Source organism: Pelodiscus sinensis, chromosome 13, assembly GCF_049634645.1.
Source record: "Pelodiscus sinensis isolate JC-2024 chromosome 13, ASM4963464v1, whole genome shotgun sequence".
In the NCBI taxonomy this organism is placed as follows: domain Eukaryota; kingdom Metazoa; phylum Chordata; order Testudines; family Trionychidae; genus Pelodiscus; species Pelodiscus sinensis.
The window spans coordinates 37,000,763-37,018,415 of NC_134723.1; the positions used below are offsets into that span (position 1 = coordinate 37,000,763).

The 17,653-nt window shown below is 44.4% G+C and overlaps 1 protein-coding gene across 6 annotated transcripts in view; it reads right to left on the reverse strand.

The window, feature by feature from the left end:
• The window catches only part of ATP11C (ATPase phospholipid transporting 11C (ATP11C blood group)), a 144,841-nt gene that overhangs the window by 23,276 nt on the left and 103,912 nt on the right, over nucleotides 1-17,653 (reverse strand). For all 6 annotated transcript variants that reach the window (XM_075941066.1, XM_075941062.1, XM_075941061.1 and 3 more), the window contains 7 exons: nucleotides 15,577-15,840; nucleotides 14,961-15,135; nucleotides 11,722-11,824; nucleotides 8,347-8,492; nucleotides 7,337-7,396; nucleotides 5,629-5,756; nucleotides 962-1,097 (listed from right to left, as the gene is read on the reverse strand). In XM_075941066.1, the coding sequence (XP_075797181.1) occupies nucleotides 962-1,097; nucleotides 5,629-5,756; nucleotides 7,337-7,396; nucleotides 8,347-8,492; nucleotides 11,722-11,824; nucleotides 14,961-15,135; nucleotides 15,577-15,840 (1,012 nt within the window). The remainder of the gene's footprint in view (nucleotides 1-961; nucleotides 1,098-5,628; nucleotides 5,757-7,336; nucleotides 7,397-8,346; nucleotides 8,493-11,721; nucleotides 11,825-14,960; nucleotides 15,136-15,576; nucleotides 15,841-17,653) is intronic.

Consider the following 17,653-nt stretch of genomic DNA (forward strand, 5'->3'; position numbering starts at 1 on the left):
TACATGGCAAAGTAGTGCAGAACCAAATTCATTCAAATAGAACCAGACTGATTATACAAAGTCACCCTTTAAATACACAAGGATGTTGCAATTACAGTATGGTGCAGTGTTTCCCAAATGGTGTTCCGCAAAGTGAAAATAGAGTTCCGTGAGAAAATTCCATTACAACATTTTATGATTAAAAAAATAATTAATATTATGTGCTTTTTGTTTTTAAACATGTGCAATTAAACTACGTATTGATTTCATGACCTCGTTTAGCATTTTTTTGTTATTATCCTTATTTATTTGCGGTCTACTTTTTCAGCTCCATGTATTAGACTGTTATTAGGAGTTCTGCAAAATTCTTTCAAGTTTAAAAGGGTTCCGTGTCCAAATAAAATTGGGAAACACTGGTATAGTGGGTTAATCGTGTTATAAAACAGAAGTTATAAAACTTCACAAACTTTCTATGCGTGTGTATTTTGTATCTACATGCAATCAGCCCACATTGCAACATCTTCTCTCAGAATATCAACTTCTGAAAATGATCATTTGGCAAAGTTAAGTTGCACTACAAACCAGAAGGTTTGAAGTTGAGGGGCCTCATCCTGTTATCACTCTGCACACAGAACTCCCCCTAGAAGTTTCGTACCGAGTCTACAGTAGGAGGTGGCCTCACAATTTTGATTGCACACATATTTGTATGTGGGGCTTTGTACCTAGACAGCATAATGATTTCTCAATTGTTTACAGGGCAAGCTGGGAGAAGCTTCACAAACAGACAATAAAAAAATCTTCCGTAATTTACTTTACAGATCTCAAATTATTCCTGCGCCATTAAGGGAATTCGTGACTACATCATAAGAGAAGATTCTAGACACATTTCACTGACTGATACATACACATGTTATACAAAGTGTACACACACACACACACAAATACACTCAACGGGGTGGGGTTTTTTGTTTTTGTTTTTTACCTTTCCATGATCTTCTAATGACGAATTTTGAAAAAGAAAATAAACTCCAAAGAAAAACGCAAGCCCTTCAAAGGCTCCCAGAAAGGTCCAGTATAAGAAAGGCTTCCACTGCAACATAGCATTATCAGAAATTTTCCTGGTAAGAAACAGATTGACAAGAAAAATCACTTTCATTTTTCCAGAGTTTTTTCCACTGACTTTGGTATAGGGGCAGCATCTTCTTTGTGTTTGTAGTGATGCCCAGGAATTCTTTGGAGATCAGAGGGGTTTGAATCAGGCCCTTAATCTGAGAGGTATGTCTACATTATAGCATTATTTCAAAATATGCTATTTCAAAATAGTTATTTTGAAATAGCTTATTTTGAAATAACATGCTTACACACAAAATGCATTTCGAAGTAGCATTTTGCTATTTCGAAATAGCACATCCACACTGAGTGGATGCTGAACTGCATTCAAGGCCAGCTGGAACCAGGTGTCTTTGTGTGGCTGCTGCCTGAGGCTACCTGAGGCCTGTGCTTAAAGGGACACACCCTGGACAGCTGGTCATCAGGTTTCCCTGCTTCTTTGCCTACCTCGATGAGGGACAAGAAAAATCATTTTTTTGATTTTTGTCTCTGTGTGCTCTCACTCGGGACACCACAGCACTTTGCAACATGGAGCCGGAGCTGCCCCTGGGCACTCTGGTGCTTCTTGGATGCATTGCTGAGAGCCTGGCTGCACTTTCTACAGGCTGCCATCCAGGAGGTCCATCGGGGGGCTGTCAGTATCCAGGAGGCCCTGTGGGAGAGCTTCCACCCTGAGGTGCACTAACAGTCTCCCTGGTGTGCCCCATGGGGGCTTGTGCCTCATTCCTCCCCCACGTCCTTCCACTTACCCCTTCCTAGCCCCCCTTTCTGATGTAAAATAAAAAACATGTGTTTTCATAAACACAAACTGTCTTTATTTAACAAAAGGGGGGGGTGAAACTCTGGTGAGACTGGGGAAAGGAGGCAGGAGACGGGAGGAGAAGGGGTGGGAGAGGGGAGAGGGAAATCTGGGAGGAGGGAGCTGGAAGGGGGAAGCAAGGGGAGGGGAAGCTCAGGGCTGGGGGTCTCATCGGACCAACTTGATTGTCATGCAAACTTGCTCCTGGATTCGCATATGGCCTTTGGTGGCCAGGCTGGCAGCTATCCTGCCATAGACGGCTCCATTCCTCTGTCTTGTGCGGAGATCACGGACGTTGGGGGCATCCCCCCAAAACGTGAATCAGGTCCATGATCTCCACCCTGGACCAGGAAGGCGCCCACCTTCTCCAGGCCCTGGCAGGCTCCTGGGAACGGGCAGACTGCTCCTGGGGAGTGGTGGAGGGCTGGCTGCCAGTGGCTGCTGGCTCATGTTTTGGGGCCATTGGTCAGGAGCAGTGACTGCTGGCTCTGGGATGGCAGGTTTGGAGCTGGCTCAGGCACAGTGGGCAGAGTCTACCCCTTTAAGGGCTCTGTGGAGGGGGGAGGAAGAGGAGGGTTGGTTGAGGCTGGAGTGGCCACCAGGGCACCTTGGGAAGGCTGGAGGCCCCCTATTTCGAAATAAGTGTCTACACAGAACTTATTTCTAAATAGCTATTTCGAATTTGGCGTTATTCCTTGTAGAATGAGGTTTACCAAATTCGAAATAAGTGGTTTGGCTGTGTAGACGCTAGTAAAGTTATTTCAAAATAAGGGCTGCTGTTTCAAAATAACTTTGCTGTGTAGATATACCCAGAGAGATCTGTGTGACCCAAAAGTAAGTCACTCACTGTAGAGAGAAAGCACAAACTCATGAGATATCTATGACGGCTGTGTCTCAGCACGTTAATGCATTCACCTTTCACTCTTTGAGAAGTGGCTTCACATTTTGATACAATCCAAACTGAGAATAGTGAATTGTGCTATTATTCCATTCCCATATTACAACACTGCCGCAGGACTTAGCATCTCTGAATTTCAGCAGCTGAGTTTTAAAGGACAGTAATGAAAGAGTAAGTGGCACAATCCAATTAACTGCTAGCCTTTCTCCTTTTGCTGCTGTCTAACCTATATTTTTCAAAAGGTAAATTGCTTCAAGGTCAGAAATATTAATCCTAGATATTGTGGAACTGGCACTTTTCCTTTGTGAAGGAAACGCTCAGGCTGACAGTAGCCGTCTGAATTGTATGCAAAAGGTATATGAACATGGGGGTTTGGCTGGATTTGGGTGGGGAGGGAGTGAATTTAGATACAAGACCTGGCAGTGGATGTTAAAGGATTCTGGAATGCTTTTACACAGAGCTCTACTGATGATGTAGCAATAAGCTCCCTCTGGTGGACTAAAAGAGTATATAATTACTTCTTTTCCTTCTTGTTCCTTTCCAAAGGATCCCAAAACAGTGCAATCACACTAAAAAAGAAAGGTGAGATTCTAGCAGTGAAGGCTTTGATTACTACCATCTACAATTAACAGTTGCTGTGTAGAAAAAAAGGTTTCCCCCAAATCTCTAGGAAATATACCCCTGTTCAAGAGATGTATGTACGTTTTATTATTATTACTATATTATTATTACTGCTACTACTGCGATTTGGAGGGGGGTTAACTGGAGCTAGAAAAAAGAGCATCTGAGTGGAAAAAAAACATTTTTCCCCCCTTCCCTTATAACTAAAAATGTGTTATTCCAATTTTCAGCAGTGCAAACAGCTGTAGCACTGAACTATAATTATAGTTTATAACACAGGCTTACTTAAGTCCAATTATGATGTTGCGAAGGCAACGCTATAATGAGCCGAAAGAGGAAGATGTACTACAATTTGTGTTTCTGAGAGAAGGTTGTCTCGTAGCAGGACTAACACTTGAGGTCAGGAAAATCATCAGAGCTTCTTCCTGTACATTTTATTTTGTCTTTGCATTTACATCCTGCAGTGCTTTTCCACGAGCAGGATTTTTATGGGGTGCAAAATTCAAGCTCTGCAGATCATCAACTCAGCATCTGCTACAACTGTGATTTGGTCGTCAGCCATCCAGGCAAAGTCACAAGGATTCAAATTAGAGCCAGCCTCCAGTCAAATGAATTTGTTTTTCTTAGGTTCCCCTCTCTTTGTATTTTCACCATTCCCTAGCCAGCCACGAGTGCATTTGCTACACAGTATTCAGCAAGTGTCTAAAAACATGCAGTCATCTTTTGCTAAATGGAAGGTGGTCCACGGAGGAAGTCTGCCAGGCAGACACTTAGGTACCTGTTTCAGAAATAGGCAGATTTCTCTCTTTCATGGCTTAGGTTACCATAGTGATAGCTGGCTTGTGTCACGGACAGGACTCTTGGCTTGAACAGGTCATGGCTACATAGGACAGATACTAGCCAGACAGCTGAGTGCATGACAGGAAGGCGTACCAATGGCACAGTGCTAGGCAGGCACAATGTTAGAACCCAAACAGAAAAGAACGGAGCAGCCCTAATGTTGTATCACTGCTGGTGCTCTAAATGCGGATAACCTCATTTCTACACTTCATTTTGGGTCTGGGCGACAGGAAAACGGAAATTAACTACCTGCTACCAGTATGTTAATAAAAGTTTCAGAAAAAAGCACCTCCTGTAGCTAGTGATAAAGGGATTGGGCCAAGTGTGTGTCTATATTGGGGGGTGGGAGGGAACAGAGACAAAGGGAAATCTTATACATTTGGTCTCCCATGAAAGACCATGCTCTCTGACAGCCGTTAGTCAGGTTTGAAGGAGGCAACCCCCCAGGAAAGAGAGACTTCCATTAACTAATGCTTCTCCCTGACAATATTTGTTACACTGGAACTAAGGATGTTAAAATGCATTTCATTAAGTAACTGTGTAACCACTGAAAATTTCCCACAAAATTTCAGTGGTTACACGCAGGCTGACAGTCAGATTCCCTGCAGGTGGTACATGTCTCCGCTTCTGCCCCCGCCTACTGGTGCCTCTGACACAGAAGCAGCAGTGTGGGGGGAGGGGAGACAGGTAGCTCTCCAGGAGCTGATGCACGTGGGGAGCCACAGAGGCAGAGGGCAGCGCCTGGGAATAGCCAGAGGCATGGAGCCAAGTGGCTCACTCCATTCTCCTCATGCCCAGACTCCACAGAAAATTTCTGGAAAATTCTGTGAGCTGTCATATCCTATTTCTCAGGGTTGCCAGATTAAAGGAGTTCAAGTGTACTTTGTTCCTGAAAGCTATTGTGGGACTGGTGATAGCACTGCTCAGCCTTCAGCTTTTGTCACTAGAAGTACAGATTCAAGCCTTGTTGGAGCAAGACGAGGGAGGACTGGGCAGGTGGTGGGGCACATTTACACTGACTACTGCTCTAGCTCCCAGCATGCCAGACTTTCGGAAACATTCATCTCTTTATAAAGGAGTCCATCTCTTCTCTTCCTTCCACCCTGCTCCTGTGCACTAGCTGATTCAGGAACAATACCCATTTTGGGCAAGACGTGGCAGTCGAGGGGCACGCTCCATAACTTTTCTTCCCACAGAACGGGAAAATGCACAGGAGGGCACGTCTTGGCGTAGATCCAGCAATGAGAGGCAGAACCAGAGTATCTGGAGGTCAACAGTATTTCAGACACTGTGAAATTTATCTTGCTAATGAACAGTACTCTCTGCTAGGAAGCAAATGGCAAGAGCATGCGAGAAGACTGCAAAATCCTTTCTTACTTACATATACAATCTTGGATCTGAGGTCAGAGAGTCAATGTTGATATGCTGTTCCAGTAGACTATAGGCGAGGATAGGTAGTGACGTGAAGCAGATGTTGTACATTGTAAGGTAAGCAGCATCATACAGTGGCTTAAAAACAGCAGAAGGGAGAGAAACATATTTACAGAAAAGCCCTTCTTTACTTTGAAAATTTCCCCATAAAAACAGAAAAAACCCTTTCCTATTCTCACCCTCCACAAACACAGGACAGTTCATATTCTAGTCAAAGCAACCAATAATGACTAATTTAGCCCAATTCATGCTTCGTGTAGTTCTACTGAAGCCAACTGAATTAAAGGCGAGTTGTGTTTGCCTTTACCACTGGTGCTTAATGACAGCTTAATGACAGACTGCTCCAACTGAAATCAAAAGCCAAATTCCCAGCAAGCTTGATGGCTGGCAGATCAAGCCCGATGATATTTTCAGAGTCCAAATAAAAATGAGGTTCCTTCTATTAATCCACCCCTCCCTTCCCTGCAGCCTCATCTGCAACTTTAATACGGGAGCTGGTAAGTCCTGTGTAAAAGCAACTGGCAAAGAAGTCTCAGAGTGACGTGGTTGTCGATCTGAGTATTCCAAAGAAGCAGGGAGCTCAAAAAGACAGTCCTTAGACACTTTCATTTTCTTCCTGGTCTTTTTGCCCACTTTCAGCGGGGGGGACCAGAAAACTGAGCTTGAGAGGCTCTGTCAGTGAAGCAAGCCTTATTAGGTTGTAATTAAAGACCATTTTTGCCCCTGGGATTAATAGGTTAAAGTGGCCTGTTTAAAATCTTGGACTCATTGTTTTAGGAGTGCACCACAGGAAGGTAGGAAGCAAAGCGATTTTAGAGCAGGCTGTTCCTACCTTGTCAACAGCTGCTCTCTTGTCTGTATTATAATTGATCAAATGAAACCTAGGCCACTTTAACACACATATTCTCTCCTTAGCACCTGCCCTCTGAAAGATTCCTTGTTAAGACAGGGATTATGGTCAAGAAAAGCCTCTTTTTGTTTCCATGGAAGTCATTTTCCAATTGCCATAATGGTTTTGCTCTTCTTTTCGATTACTCCTGGGGCAACCCCGAGCCAACAAACAAATGTGCAAATGAGCACAGGAACCCAAAACTATTGTTCCGAACCCCTTTTTGTTTTAATGACTACGTCACCCCCACCTGTCACAAAGATCTGCACAGCTGAGGATGCCATTGTACTAGGTTGAATATAGATTGGTTATTTTGTTTGGGACAAGGTTCTCAATGAGTTCATTATTTTAAAGCTTATTGTAGAAGACTAAGCTCCTCTACCTAGTCTTGCGAGAGACATTTTTTGTACAAGGAGAAGCAACAGAGTGGCTTTGTTCTCTTATAAAAGAGGAAGAAGTGATGTCAAAACTGAGTTAATAGCCAAGACTTTCTAAAAATAGTCTCTCATTGCTTTTTGAAAATGTTCATCTATGTGCGTGCAAAAAAGGGAACGAACCATTAAAAATGTCATTTAAAAAAATTATACCTCAAATATTGAATGTTCCAAAACTGTTGCTTAGCAATTATATTACAGTTTACATTAGAGTGCATCTTTGATAAGGTTAGTTGGAGAGCATGTGGGATAACAAAACCAAATCTCGACTCTGGAGCTTGACTCTTTGATAGTTTTAGAATGTGTTTTTATAAAAGCTTATTTTTGGAACATACCTGTTGTGAGAATCCACAGAAGAACTGGTATAAAAACTGTGGTAAAATGAAACAGAGGTTCTAGAAAAATCAGAGACAAATTTTAGTAGAAAAGCATCTTATGTACTATATCAGTTTGATATTTAAAGATAAATCTGAATTATGCTTCATATTTATTATATTAACAGATAGAAAACGTTTAGGGCTAAAAATCTGGCTACGGACTATGAAGCTAATACTACTTGGATTGTAACCATCTTTTTGCAGCTATGGAAACACAAAGGCTGTGTCTACATTGGCAAGATTTAGCACAAAAGCGCCTGCTTTTGCGCAAAATCTTGCCGCCTGTCTACAATGGCCGTGAGTATTTGCACAAGAACACTGACGTTCTACTGTATGAAATCAGTGCTTCTTGCGCAAATACTCTGACGCTCCTGCACAGGGATAAGTCCTCTTGTGCAAATGTTCTTGCGCAAGAAGCCAGTGTAGACAGGTAACATCAATTTCTTGCGCAAGAAAGCCCGATGGCTAAAATGGCCATCGGAGCTTTTTTGCGCAAGAGAGCGTCTACCCTGGCACGAATGCTTTTGTGCAAAAGCAAATCTTTTGTGCAAAGGCACATGCCAGTATAGATGCTCTCATACTCAAACACTCTAATGCAAAAACTCTTGCATTTAGAGTATTTGCGCTAAATCTTGCCAGTCTAGACGTAGCCAAACAGTACAGCTTTAACATTTACAGGAGACACTGGAACAAACCCTATAGAAGATTGACTCACAAACTGTGTACAACCAGTGATGGTTGTAACTATACTATACTATACTATACTATACTATACTATACTATACTATACTATACTATACTATACTATACTATACTATACTACTAATGATATGTTTAAATCCCCCCCAAAAAAAGACAAAAAAGTATTAGAAAACAAACTTTAGTGGATTTGTGTCAATATTAAAGGGGCAAAGATACTTGAATAATACTCAATGAAACAACTTTATTGGTTGAATGGAAGTCCTTACCTTATAGAAGAAATACTGTACAAGGTGTGCTATTCTCACGTAATATAAATGTCCGTGCACTAGTAGCAATTTTCTTAAATGCTTAAACTTTGGAACAGCGTAGTCACTGTTTCTGGCTGCTTGACGGCCTTCTTTGCCTTTTATACCTGAACAACACATACATGGAGTGAGCAATTCACAGGGCACTTTGGAATGCAGATTCCAACCAAGCTATGTGATATGCCAACATGGCTTCACCTTTCCAATGCCAATAAAAACTACATCAGAAAGAATTTCTGATTTAAACGACGTGTACATGAAGGAAGTACTTGTTACCCCTGCAAGAATCCCTCTGTGCTTGGCAGACTGCCATTCAAAACAACAGTGCTGTTCTGTGGTTGAGGGCACCAGGCAGGTGAACGAGGAGACAAAATCCTAACACTCCTTGGGATCATGGCTATCCTTCACAAAAATAAAGTCTTTTGTCTTTAAGTTCTTATCCAGCAGGCTCTATAAAATAAGCTGCAAGGGAGGCAGTGGTTTAAGGGCAGGGTTGAGTTTTGCCTGCATCATCATGGGCATTTAAACATGTGGTTCCACACATTCCAGTAATTTCACTCCAGATGTTTGGATGACCACACCCATCATCCCTTCTATAGCTACGCTCAAGACAGCTGGTTTTGTTCAACTGACAGGCATATTCTGCGAATTACAAAGGAAGCTGCATGAGAAAACGCTTCCATTCATTGGAGGACAATGAGACATTTCAATCACCAACAAGGATGACCCTATCTTTTCTCTTCTATTTTACCTTCCCCAATGACACTCACATTCCTCTAATGTTTCTACTATCTCTGGCAGCACTGGAGAAAAATATAAGAATGTCTCCAAGGTGAGATCAGTCAAAAGAAAGGGGCAAACACATCAACATCCTTGGAAATCCATCTTTGGAAAGTACATTTTGATCTATAGTGGTGAATGACAGCCAGCAGTTAGCCGCAAAAAGACTATAGGCCAATTTCAGCCCAGCTGGGCTAATTAGGTGCTAATCCATAATCCCTGAATTTGACCCTGGATTTTTTGAATGGAAAACAGCTTATTTATTTATAAACAGGCAACTTGCTAAAAATAAAGGTTGCCCATGTACCTTAAGCAAGAAGTAAATATTTTCCGACGGAGAAACCCTGGCTCTTTAGCAGTCAATGGCAAAACTCTCATTGACTTCAATGGGCCAAGTTTGTAACCTTTAGCATTCACAGTTACTCTATTTTACTAACATTTTAAAAATCCTGTCACCAAAACTCTTAAGAATTGGTTTCTCGTCTTGCAGTCATGGTAAGATGGAACATGTTCAATGCCTTTTATTGGACCACTATGTAATATTTTCAGCAGCGTGTGCGCAGGAAATGAAACAAGTGCTCCCCGTTAACAGAACTGAACTAAGGGTATGTCTACACTAGCCCCCTAGTTCGAACTAGGGAGGCTAATGTAGGCATTCAAAGTTGCAAATCAAGCCCGGGATTTAAATATCCCGCGCTTGATTTGCATCTTCCCGGATGGTCGCCATTTTTGAAATTTACAAGTCCAGACAAACTGCCCGTGTCTACACGCGGTAGGGACCCGTAGTTCGAAATAAAGCCCTGGTTCAAACTACCTGTTAAACCTCATTCCAGGAGGAATAACAAGTCGTTCGAACTAGGGCTTTATTTCGAACTACCGGGTCCCTGCTGTGTGTAGACGCAGGCAGTTAGTCCAGACTTGTAAATTTCAAAAATTGCGACCAGCTTGGTCAGACAGAAATCAAGCATGGGATATTTAAATCCCGGGCTCGATTTGCAACTTTGAATGCCTTCATCAGCCTCCCTAGTTCGAACGAGGGGGCTAGTGTAGACATACCCTAAGTGTGCAGAGTCCTGTCATACCCTGGAAGCATTAATGCTAAATCCTTGATGCACCTGAAATATCTTTAAACACAAAGGCTATGTCTAGACTGCAGGCTTCTTTCGAAAGAGGCTCTTTCGAAAGCATCTTTCGAAAGAGCCTCTTTCAAAAGATCGCGTCTAGACTGCAGGCGGATCTTTCGAAAGAGAAATCCGCTTTTTCGAAAGAGAGCACCCAGCGAGTCTGGATGCTCTCTTTCGAAGACGGCCTCTTTACATTGAAGAACGCCTTCTTTTGAAAGAGGAACTTTCGAAGGAAGGCGTTCTTCCTCGTGAAACGAGGTTTACCGCCATCGAAAGAAAAGCCGTGTTCTTTCGAAATAATTTCGAAAGAACGCGGCTTGAGTCTGGACGCAGGGGAAGTTTTTTCGGGAAAAGGCTACTTTTCCCGAAAAAACCCCTGAGTCTGGACACGGCCATAGCTCTACACCGGGGGTGGGCAATAAGAGGCTTGCAAGTTAGACTCAGTTCATCAGGGTTAGCCCCTGGCAGGCCCCTAGATGATTTATTTTCCTGCATGGCCAAAGTAATGGCTATTCGCAATGCTCACTGGACATGATTCACCGTTTCCAACCAATGGAAGCTGTGGGAAGGGTGGTACAGCCCTACTGCTTCCCGTAGCTCCCACTGGCTGGGTACAGCGAATAACAGCCAATGGGAGCAGTGAACAGCCATACACGTGGCCGCACAGGTAAATAAAGCATCTAGCGGCCTGCCAGGAGCTAACCCTGATGAACCGCGTCTGGCCCGTGGGCCATTCATTGCCCACCCCTGATGCAGAACCGTGTGTTTAAAGATACTTCAAGTGCATCAAGAATTTAGCCTTAATGCTTCTGCGGGCTGATGGGGCTCCTACTTTATTCAATGGGAGTTTTGTCATTGACTTCATTGGGAGCAAGGTCAGGCCATGTGAAAACAAGCAAAGGTGTTCGCTGACCATCTCCCTCAACAATAGCTTGTTTTTTTTTCTGCTCCCCTGACAATAGGGAGGGTGGGGGAGTTGGATTCCGTGATTTACACCTCTGCCCCCCCTTCACCAGCCAGGAGTGAGGCATGCATGGAACCCAAGCACTTTCCCCTCGTTCCCTTATCGTCAGGGGAATGGGAAGAAATGCAAGTTGCATCCCGGTGCACATGGCTGCTACCCACTCTGCTTTCTTGAAATTCCGCCCCGGCCTAGCACATTATATCTATTTTGTATTTTACATATTTTCTTCTTAGGAGGAGGCAGTGTGGTCTAATGGTCTGAGATTCCTGAGACGTAAGGTCTATTCCCAGCTCTGTCATTGGCCTGTTGGGTGACCTTGGACAAGGTCACAGCCTCGCTCCGTGCCTCAGTTTCCTCAGCTGTAACAAGGAACTGATGATACTGACCTCCGTTGCAAAGAGCTTTTAGTGCTATGGATGGAGAGAGCTGTATGAAATCGAGGGATTATGGTGTCTACATATTTCTCACCTATTCCAACATGTGCTTCCAAGATCATGCTAACATCGTTGGCGCCATCTCCTACTGATAGTGTTATTGGATTGCCCTTTGTGTTTTTCACCAGTCTAACGATCTAAAAAATTAAATACAGAACAGGTCAGCAGAAATGCCCAAAGATTCGACTGCCTCCAGTTTGATGGAGAGAAGGCCCTTTCCCCACCTCCGACAGGTAAGCATGAGTAACTTGTATTCTGCAGCAGGAAAATAAGGCCTAGACAGTTTGATTTGGATTGGTGGAACCATGTCACCTTGTCCTTTCAAGCATTCTTGAGTAACGCAGCACATACAATACTGCCCAGGAGACAACAGCCTCACAAGTCTTTTTCTGGTTGACAAAAATAACTCCAGTCAGTTTTTCAACAAATTGATTCAAACTAATTCACACAGGGCTGAGACTCAGTGCAGCCTTTGCTTTAAATCCTGCCAGGATTTTTTAGTTTTCCCCAAAGCCCAGCCACCCAACCAGATCCAATTCCAGTTAACGCAACCAAACTGCAGAAGGTCTTTTTTATCCCCTCTTCTCCCTTTTGCAGCTTAAAATAGAGACCTTAAATAATCCCACTGAAGCCAATGGGAATTTTACCAATATCATCATCAACGGCTGGCACTAGGACTCGCTTTGTAGAGCTGAAATGCTTGGATTTAAATCAGCAGAGCCCTTCCTTCCATTCCAAAGGTCAGATTCTGCCTCTAGGTACAAGGATGTGACTTTGACTCCCATGTGTTTCATGTGGCACTAGGTCATACAGCATGCTGGTCACATCTTAGGTACCTAGAGCAGTGCAGGAAGTATACTACTTATAGCCTGTTTCATACTACCAGCTGGAGATGTCATAAAATCCAATTCTCAAAACTTGAAATGAAAATCAATGGATCAATCAGTTTGTCCCTTTATTTATAGGTAAACTGAACTTCAAAGCTTTTGTAAAAAATAGTCCCAGGAAACAGTAAATACATCTATGAAATACTGTGGCACAAATATACCAAAGCACAGAAAAGGCTCCTAACCCAGCCAAACCCCCGCCCCCCCAAAAAATCCCTACAACCAAAAAAAAAAAAAAAATCCAACCAAAAATCAAAAAAGCAAGTCAAGTAAGAAAATTCTGATCTATTTCCCGGTTCAGGAGACAGTTTGTTAAATCAAAGTCATCAGAGGATTTATAATAGACGGGCTGAAATACCTCTGGCTGCATGTGTCTCAGAAAAGGAAATAAGATAATACTTGCTGAAGGTCCAGCTGCATGGTACATGTTTTTCAAACTTCCATGATTTTCCCTTTTTCTAAAACAAATCAAGAGGTTCTACAGGTATATCGCAAGCCAGCTTTCCTCTAAGGGCACATCTACACTTCCGGCAAGATCAACGCTCCAGAGATCGATCTTCTGGCATTCGATTTATCTGGTCTGGTAAGGACCTGCTAAATAGAATGCTGAAGGTCCCCCCAACCGTTAACTCCTGAACTTTTTGCAGTTGCGAGGAGTAAGGGAAGTTGACAGGAGAGTTTCTCCCTTTGACGTCCCACTGCCCCAGAAAATCAATGCAAGATACATCGACTCCAGCTACACAATTCATGTAGACCTGGCCTAGGGTGTTCTCACATGCAGAGCAACCACTTAGCCTTGCTTCCTGTGGAAACCCTCTGCATCTAGACAATACACGTTCCAAAGAAATGTCTCTTCTTAGGGATCAGAAGACAGATGCTTCAGCTCTACACTGACTTACAGCCCTTCCATCATGTATTCATCACCTCTGAAAAATGAGATCACTGTATATAGCAGCTAAATATGGATTCTGGTGATTTGAGTTATGATCCAAACTGGTGTGTTACTTTTAACTACTGGAGTGTACTGCAAGTAACACGACACAGCATGTAGCTGCTGCAGCCAACGAAACCAGCCCATCAGTCTATTTTATAGCACCAGCGCTGTCCTTAGGATTTGAGGCCCCTTTTTTTAGTGCTATTAACCTGGTGCCCCTATGCCTCATGGTAGCCGGCAGGGGGGCGGGGGGGGGGGGGGGCAATTTTTTAGAGATGTGATTTTAAAATCTTCAGCAACACACTAATGCAGGCATGTCCAAAGTCCGGCCCGCGGGCCAATTGTGGCCCGTGTTCCGGTTTAATACGGCCCCACAGGTAATTTGGCAATATCTATCTTTTATGGCCCCCAACGAATCCATATGTATTGAGATGAATACATTGTAAAATCTCAGTTAATGTCAGTTGGTCTAAATCAGTTATAAATATATTTGGACACAACATGTATACTTTCCTGTTCATATTTTTTGAACTTAAAAGTTGACAGACAACTTTTATTACCAATAATATGTAATGTACTTTACAATGTTCCTGACATATATTTCAGCTTCCTGGATTTTTTTTTCATCTGGCCTTCAGATATGAAAGGCAGAGTGATTTAACACCTGTTTAGATTTGTCATCCATGTGACGAAATGAAAAGTGTGCCATTTGCAATAAACTTTGCATAAAATAGTTAATTTGCATTTAATTTTAATGGTTCAAAGAATGTCAGGCAAAATGGTCGGCCCTCACGCATGTTCACTTCATCAAATCTGTCCCTCTTTGAAAAAAGTTTGGACACCCCTGCACTAATGAAATATTTTTAAAGCAAATTTTAAACTCAGGTTCTGTGGACTAACACAGCAAATTCAGAACATGATAGTATATACCTGGGGTTGGCAACAGGGATGTAAAATCCATTTAAAATAATTTAACCAAATAAACGATTTGTTTAATCATTTAGCCTCCGGCCGTGGGCAGCAGGGGCTGCTCCAGCCCTGCTATCCAACCATGGCCAGGGTTCTGCTGGCTGGGCCACTGTGGGCGGGGGGGAAGGCAGGGGGAGGGAGGCTGCTCCTGCCAGCCTGGTTCCCCAGTAAACGTACTGATAAAGCTAATGCTTACCAGGTAGCTGGTTAACCATTTAGCGTTTTGCATCCCTAGTTGACAAATGCCTTTTAAATGGCTTCATTACCATTTAAATGGCTCTTTTACAGGTTCCATGTTCTGCTAATAGGACTGGCAGGCTTGTTCACTTTTAAGTTAACTAGACCCTCTCCGGAGGAAGGAAAGGCCACAGAACAGGGATAAAAAGAGCCAGGTGTGTGGACATTAAGACCCAGTGGTGCCCAAAATTTTCAGGTGCCCTACGCAACTGCATATGGGTAAGGAAGGCCCTGTACAGCACCTACCTGTGCTTTCTGCAAAGGAGCCATGCGACAGCATAGAACTGCTGTACATTTCAGGCAAATCTGTAGGAAAATGCTTCTGTAGTTACTGGAAATGGAATCCTGGGCAGAATTAAATATTAGCGACAGCGTCGATCCATCTACAATCAGTCCATATTCTTGACTCACTGTCCAGCTCCTAAAATATAAGCAGAGAGAGACAACGTGACAGTCTCAAGCCTTACATTTCTAGGAAGTCAGTTTCGTCATTTCTGTGTGATCTGAGCCACAAAGGTATCAACAAAACCAGGTCTGGCTGTGAGCATGTGCATGCGCGCCACTGAAATGGCTCAGAATTAAAAGGGAAACAGGACAGGCACAAGTCCTGCAAAATTAGGTTTGAAAAAGAGGAAAAGCAGGGGGCTGTTTAGAGGCAGAGAGGCTCCAATCCTACAATGGGATTCAGGGGTGTGCGTGGGGGGAGGCACACTCACTCCTCACAAGCAGCGCCCATGAAATCCAGAGCTCTTCCCTTGAGACCACAGAATGGGGGAATTAATGCTGAATTACCTCCATTCATGCTAAGCCTCTGCTTTGACACAGCTCTCTAGACACAAACTACCCACGTGCTCTCTCTCACCTTTTAAGGTGTCCCCTATTTTTTGGAAAATCCTGCAGCAGCTTTTTGTGATACTCTAGCAATAACTCGTGCAACCGATCCTCTTTCCTTTCGCCGTCCCCCATGGTTTTTGTGGTCAGCTCCAGTAGTTCCGTGTTTGTCTGGAAGAGCCGGGAGGCATAGCAGGTGGATTTTGCAGTTTCCATCTTGTCCCCAGTAAGCACCCAAACCTTCATGCCTGCTGCTTGCAAGGCCTCGATGGTTTCAGCAACGTGTTCCTGAAGTCTGTACAGGGAGGCAATACATTAGCCATCTTGTTCACCTTAAAAAACCCATTCCTCCTCAGAATTAATGGAGAATGAACCATATACGTGAGCCTGTGGAGGCTAGATCTAAAAACCATCAGCACTTACGGCCTCAGATAAAGAACCTACAGGCAGCACCTACAGACTCGAACTAGCCACTAGGGGGGGACAAAGCGCCGCGCCACACCACACAAGTGTGACTTACAGATTGCTTACAAAGAAAATGAATAAACCAGGGGTGGGGAAATTAAGGCCTGGGGGGCCAGAGATGGGCCCCTGGCTTGCCTGGATCTGGCCCCCAAGGCGCAGGGCTCCCCCCCAAGCTTGGGGAGCTCCCCCATCACAGGGCTGGACCACAGAGAATCTACTAGCCTGCCCCCCCTCCCCCCAGGCTCTGGTGTGCACAGGGAATGTGGGGAGTGTCTTTCTCCTTCTCAGTTGTGGGCCACGTCAGTGAGGGTTTGTGTGTGTGTGTGTGTGGGGGGGGGGGGTGTTTATTTGCTTCTCACCTGTGCGGCACCCCAATGATTTTTCTGTGGGTCAGCAGCCCCCAAGCCTAAAAAGGTTCCCCATCCCTGAAATAAACCCACACATTGTTTGCCAAAGAACGACTGATTTCCCAACCGTGACATCTCTAGCTAAAACCAGCCTAGGACTTCGCCAGGATACGATACTACCCCCACTGCTCAGTATCACATTTTGCACATGGCTGAATAAACACCCACACAGCAAAGCAGCTTTCAGATGAAGAGTAAACTGAAAGAAGCCCTATTGCAGCACTGAACACATTCCGGTAGCAAAGGAGATGGGAGTTTCGTGGCAGAGGGTCAGATAAAGCCTGAGGGGTGGTTAGTCTGAGGACGGGATTCAGGAATGGGTCCAATATCAACACTGTGCACTTAATTAATCCTATTTATTTTAGCCAACATTAACCATTTAATCCACACAAGCGCCTTAGGCTGACAGCTCTCCTCATTTCTCTTTTGGGAAAGATGAGGGAGAAATGTTCAATTGTTTGTTTTACATCACAGAGCAGGGGTGGGAAATCTACGGCCTGGGGCCAAATCCAGCCCCCGGTTTGCCTGGATCCGAGCCAGCGCTGGCGCTCTCCTCTCAGGCTAGGAAATGGCTGTGCAGCAAAGACCTGCCTGGAGGCTTCCCCCTGCCGCTCCGATTGTCCATAATCGCAGGCAATGGGAGCAGCAGGATTGGTGCCTGGGAGCAACGGGGGACACAAAGCCATGTGCATCTCTGGGGTGCTGCACAAGGTACGTGTAACTGCCACTGGATGGATTTGAACCTGGGATTTCTGGAGCTTAATACAGAAGCCCCTACAGCATTTAGGTGTGTGGGTTACATAAGAACCCCCCCCTCACCCAGACCCCACAACCTCGGCCAGCTCCTACCCCTTGCTGTCCAGACCCTTCACCCCAGCCCACTACTGCACCCTACCTCCCACCCAACCCCACACCCCCACTCTGCTCCTGCACCCTACCTCCTACCCAGCTCTCCCACCCTAACCCACTCCTGCACCCCACCTCCCGCCCAGACCCTACATCCCAAGCTTGCTTCCAAGCAGCCCCCTCCTCATTTTGGCCCCATCCCAGAGCCTGGGGACCCACAAAATGTACTAGCCTAGGCTCTGCCCCTCCCCCCGCCCAGTATTCAAGGGGAGTGTGGGGAATGGAGTGTCTGTTTTTTATATCGGGGGGGGGGGGGAATGAGGAAGGGGTTGTGTGCTTCTCATTTTTGTATGTCAGCAGTCCCCAACCCAAAAAAGGTTCCCCATCCCT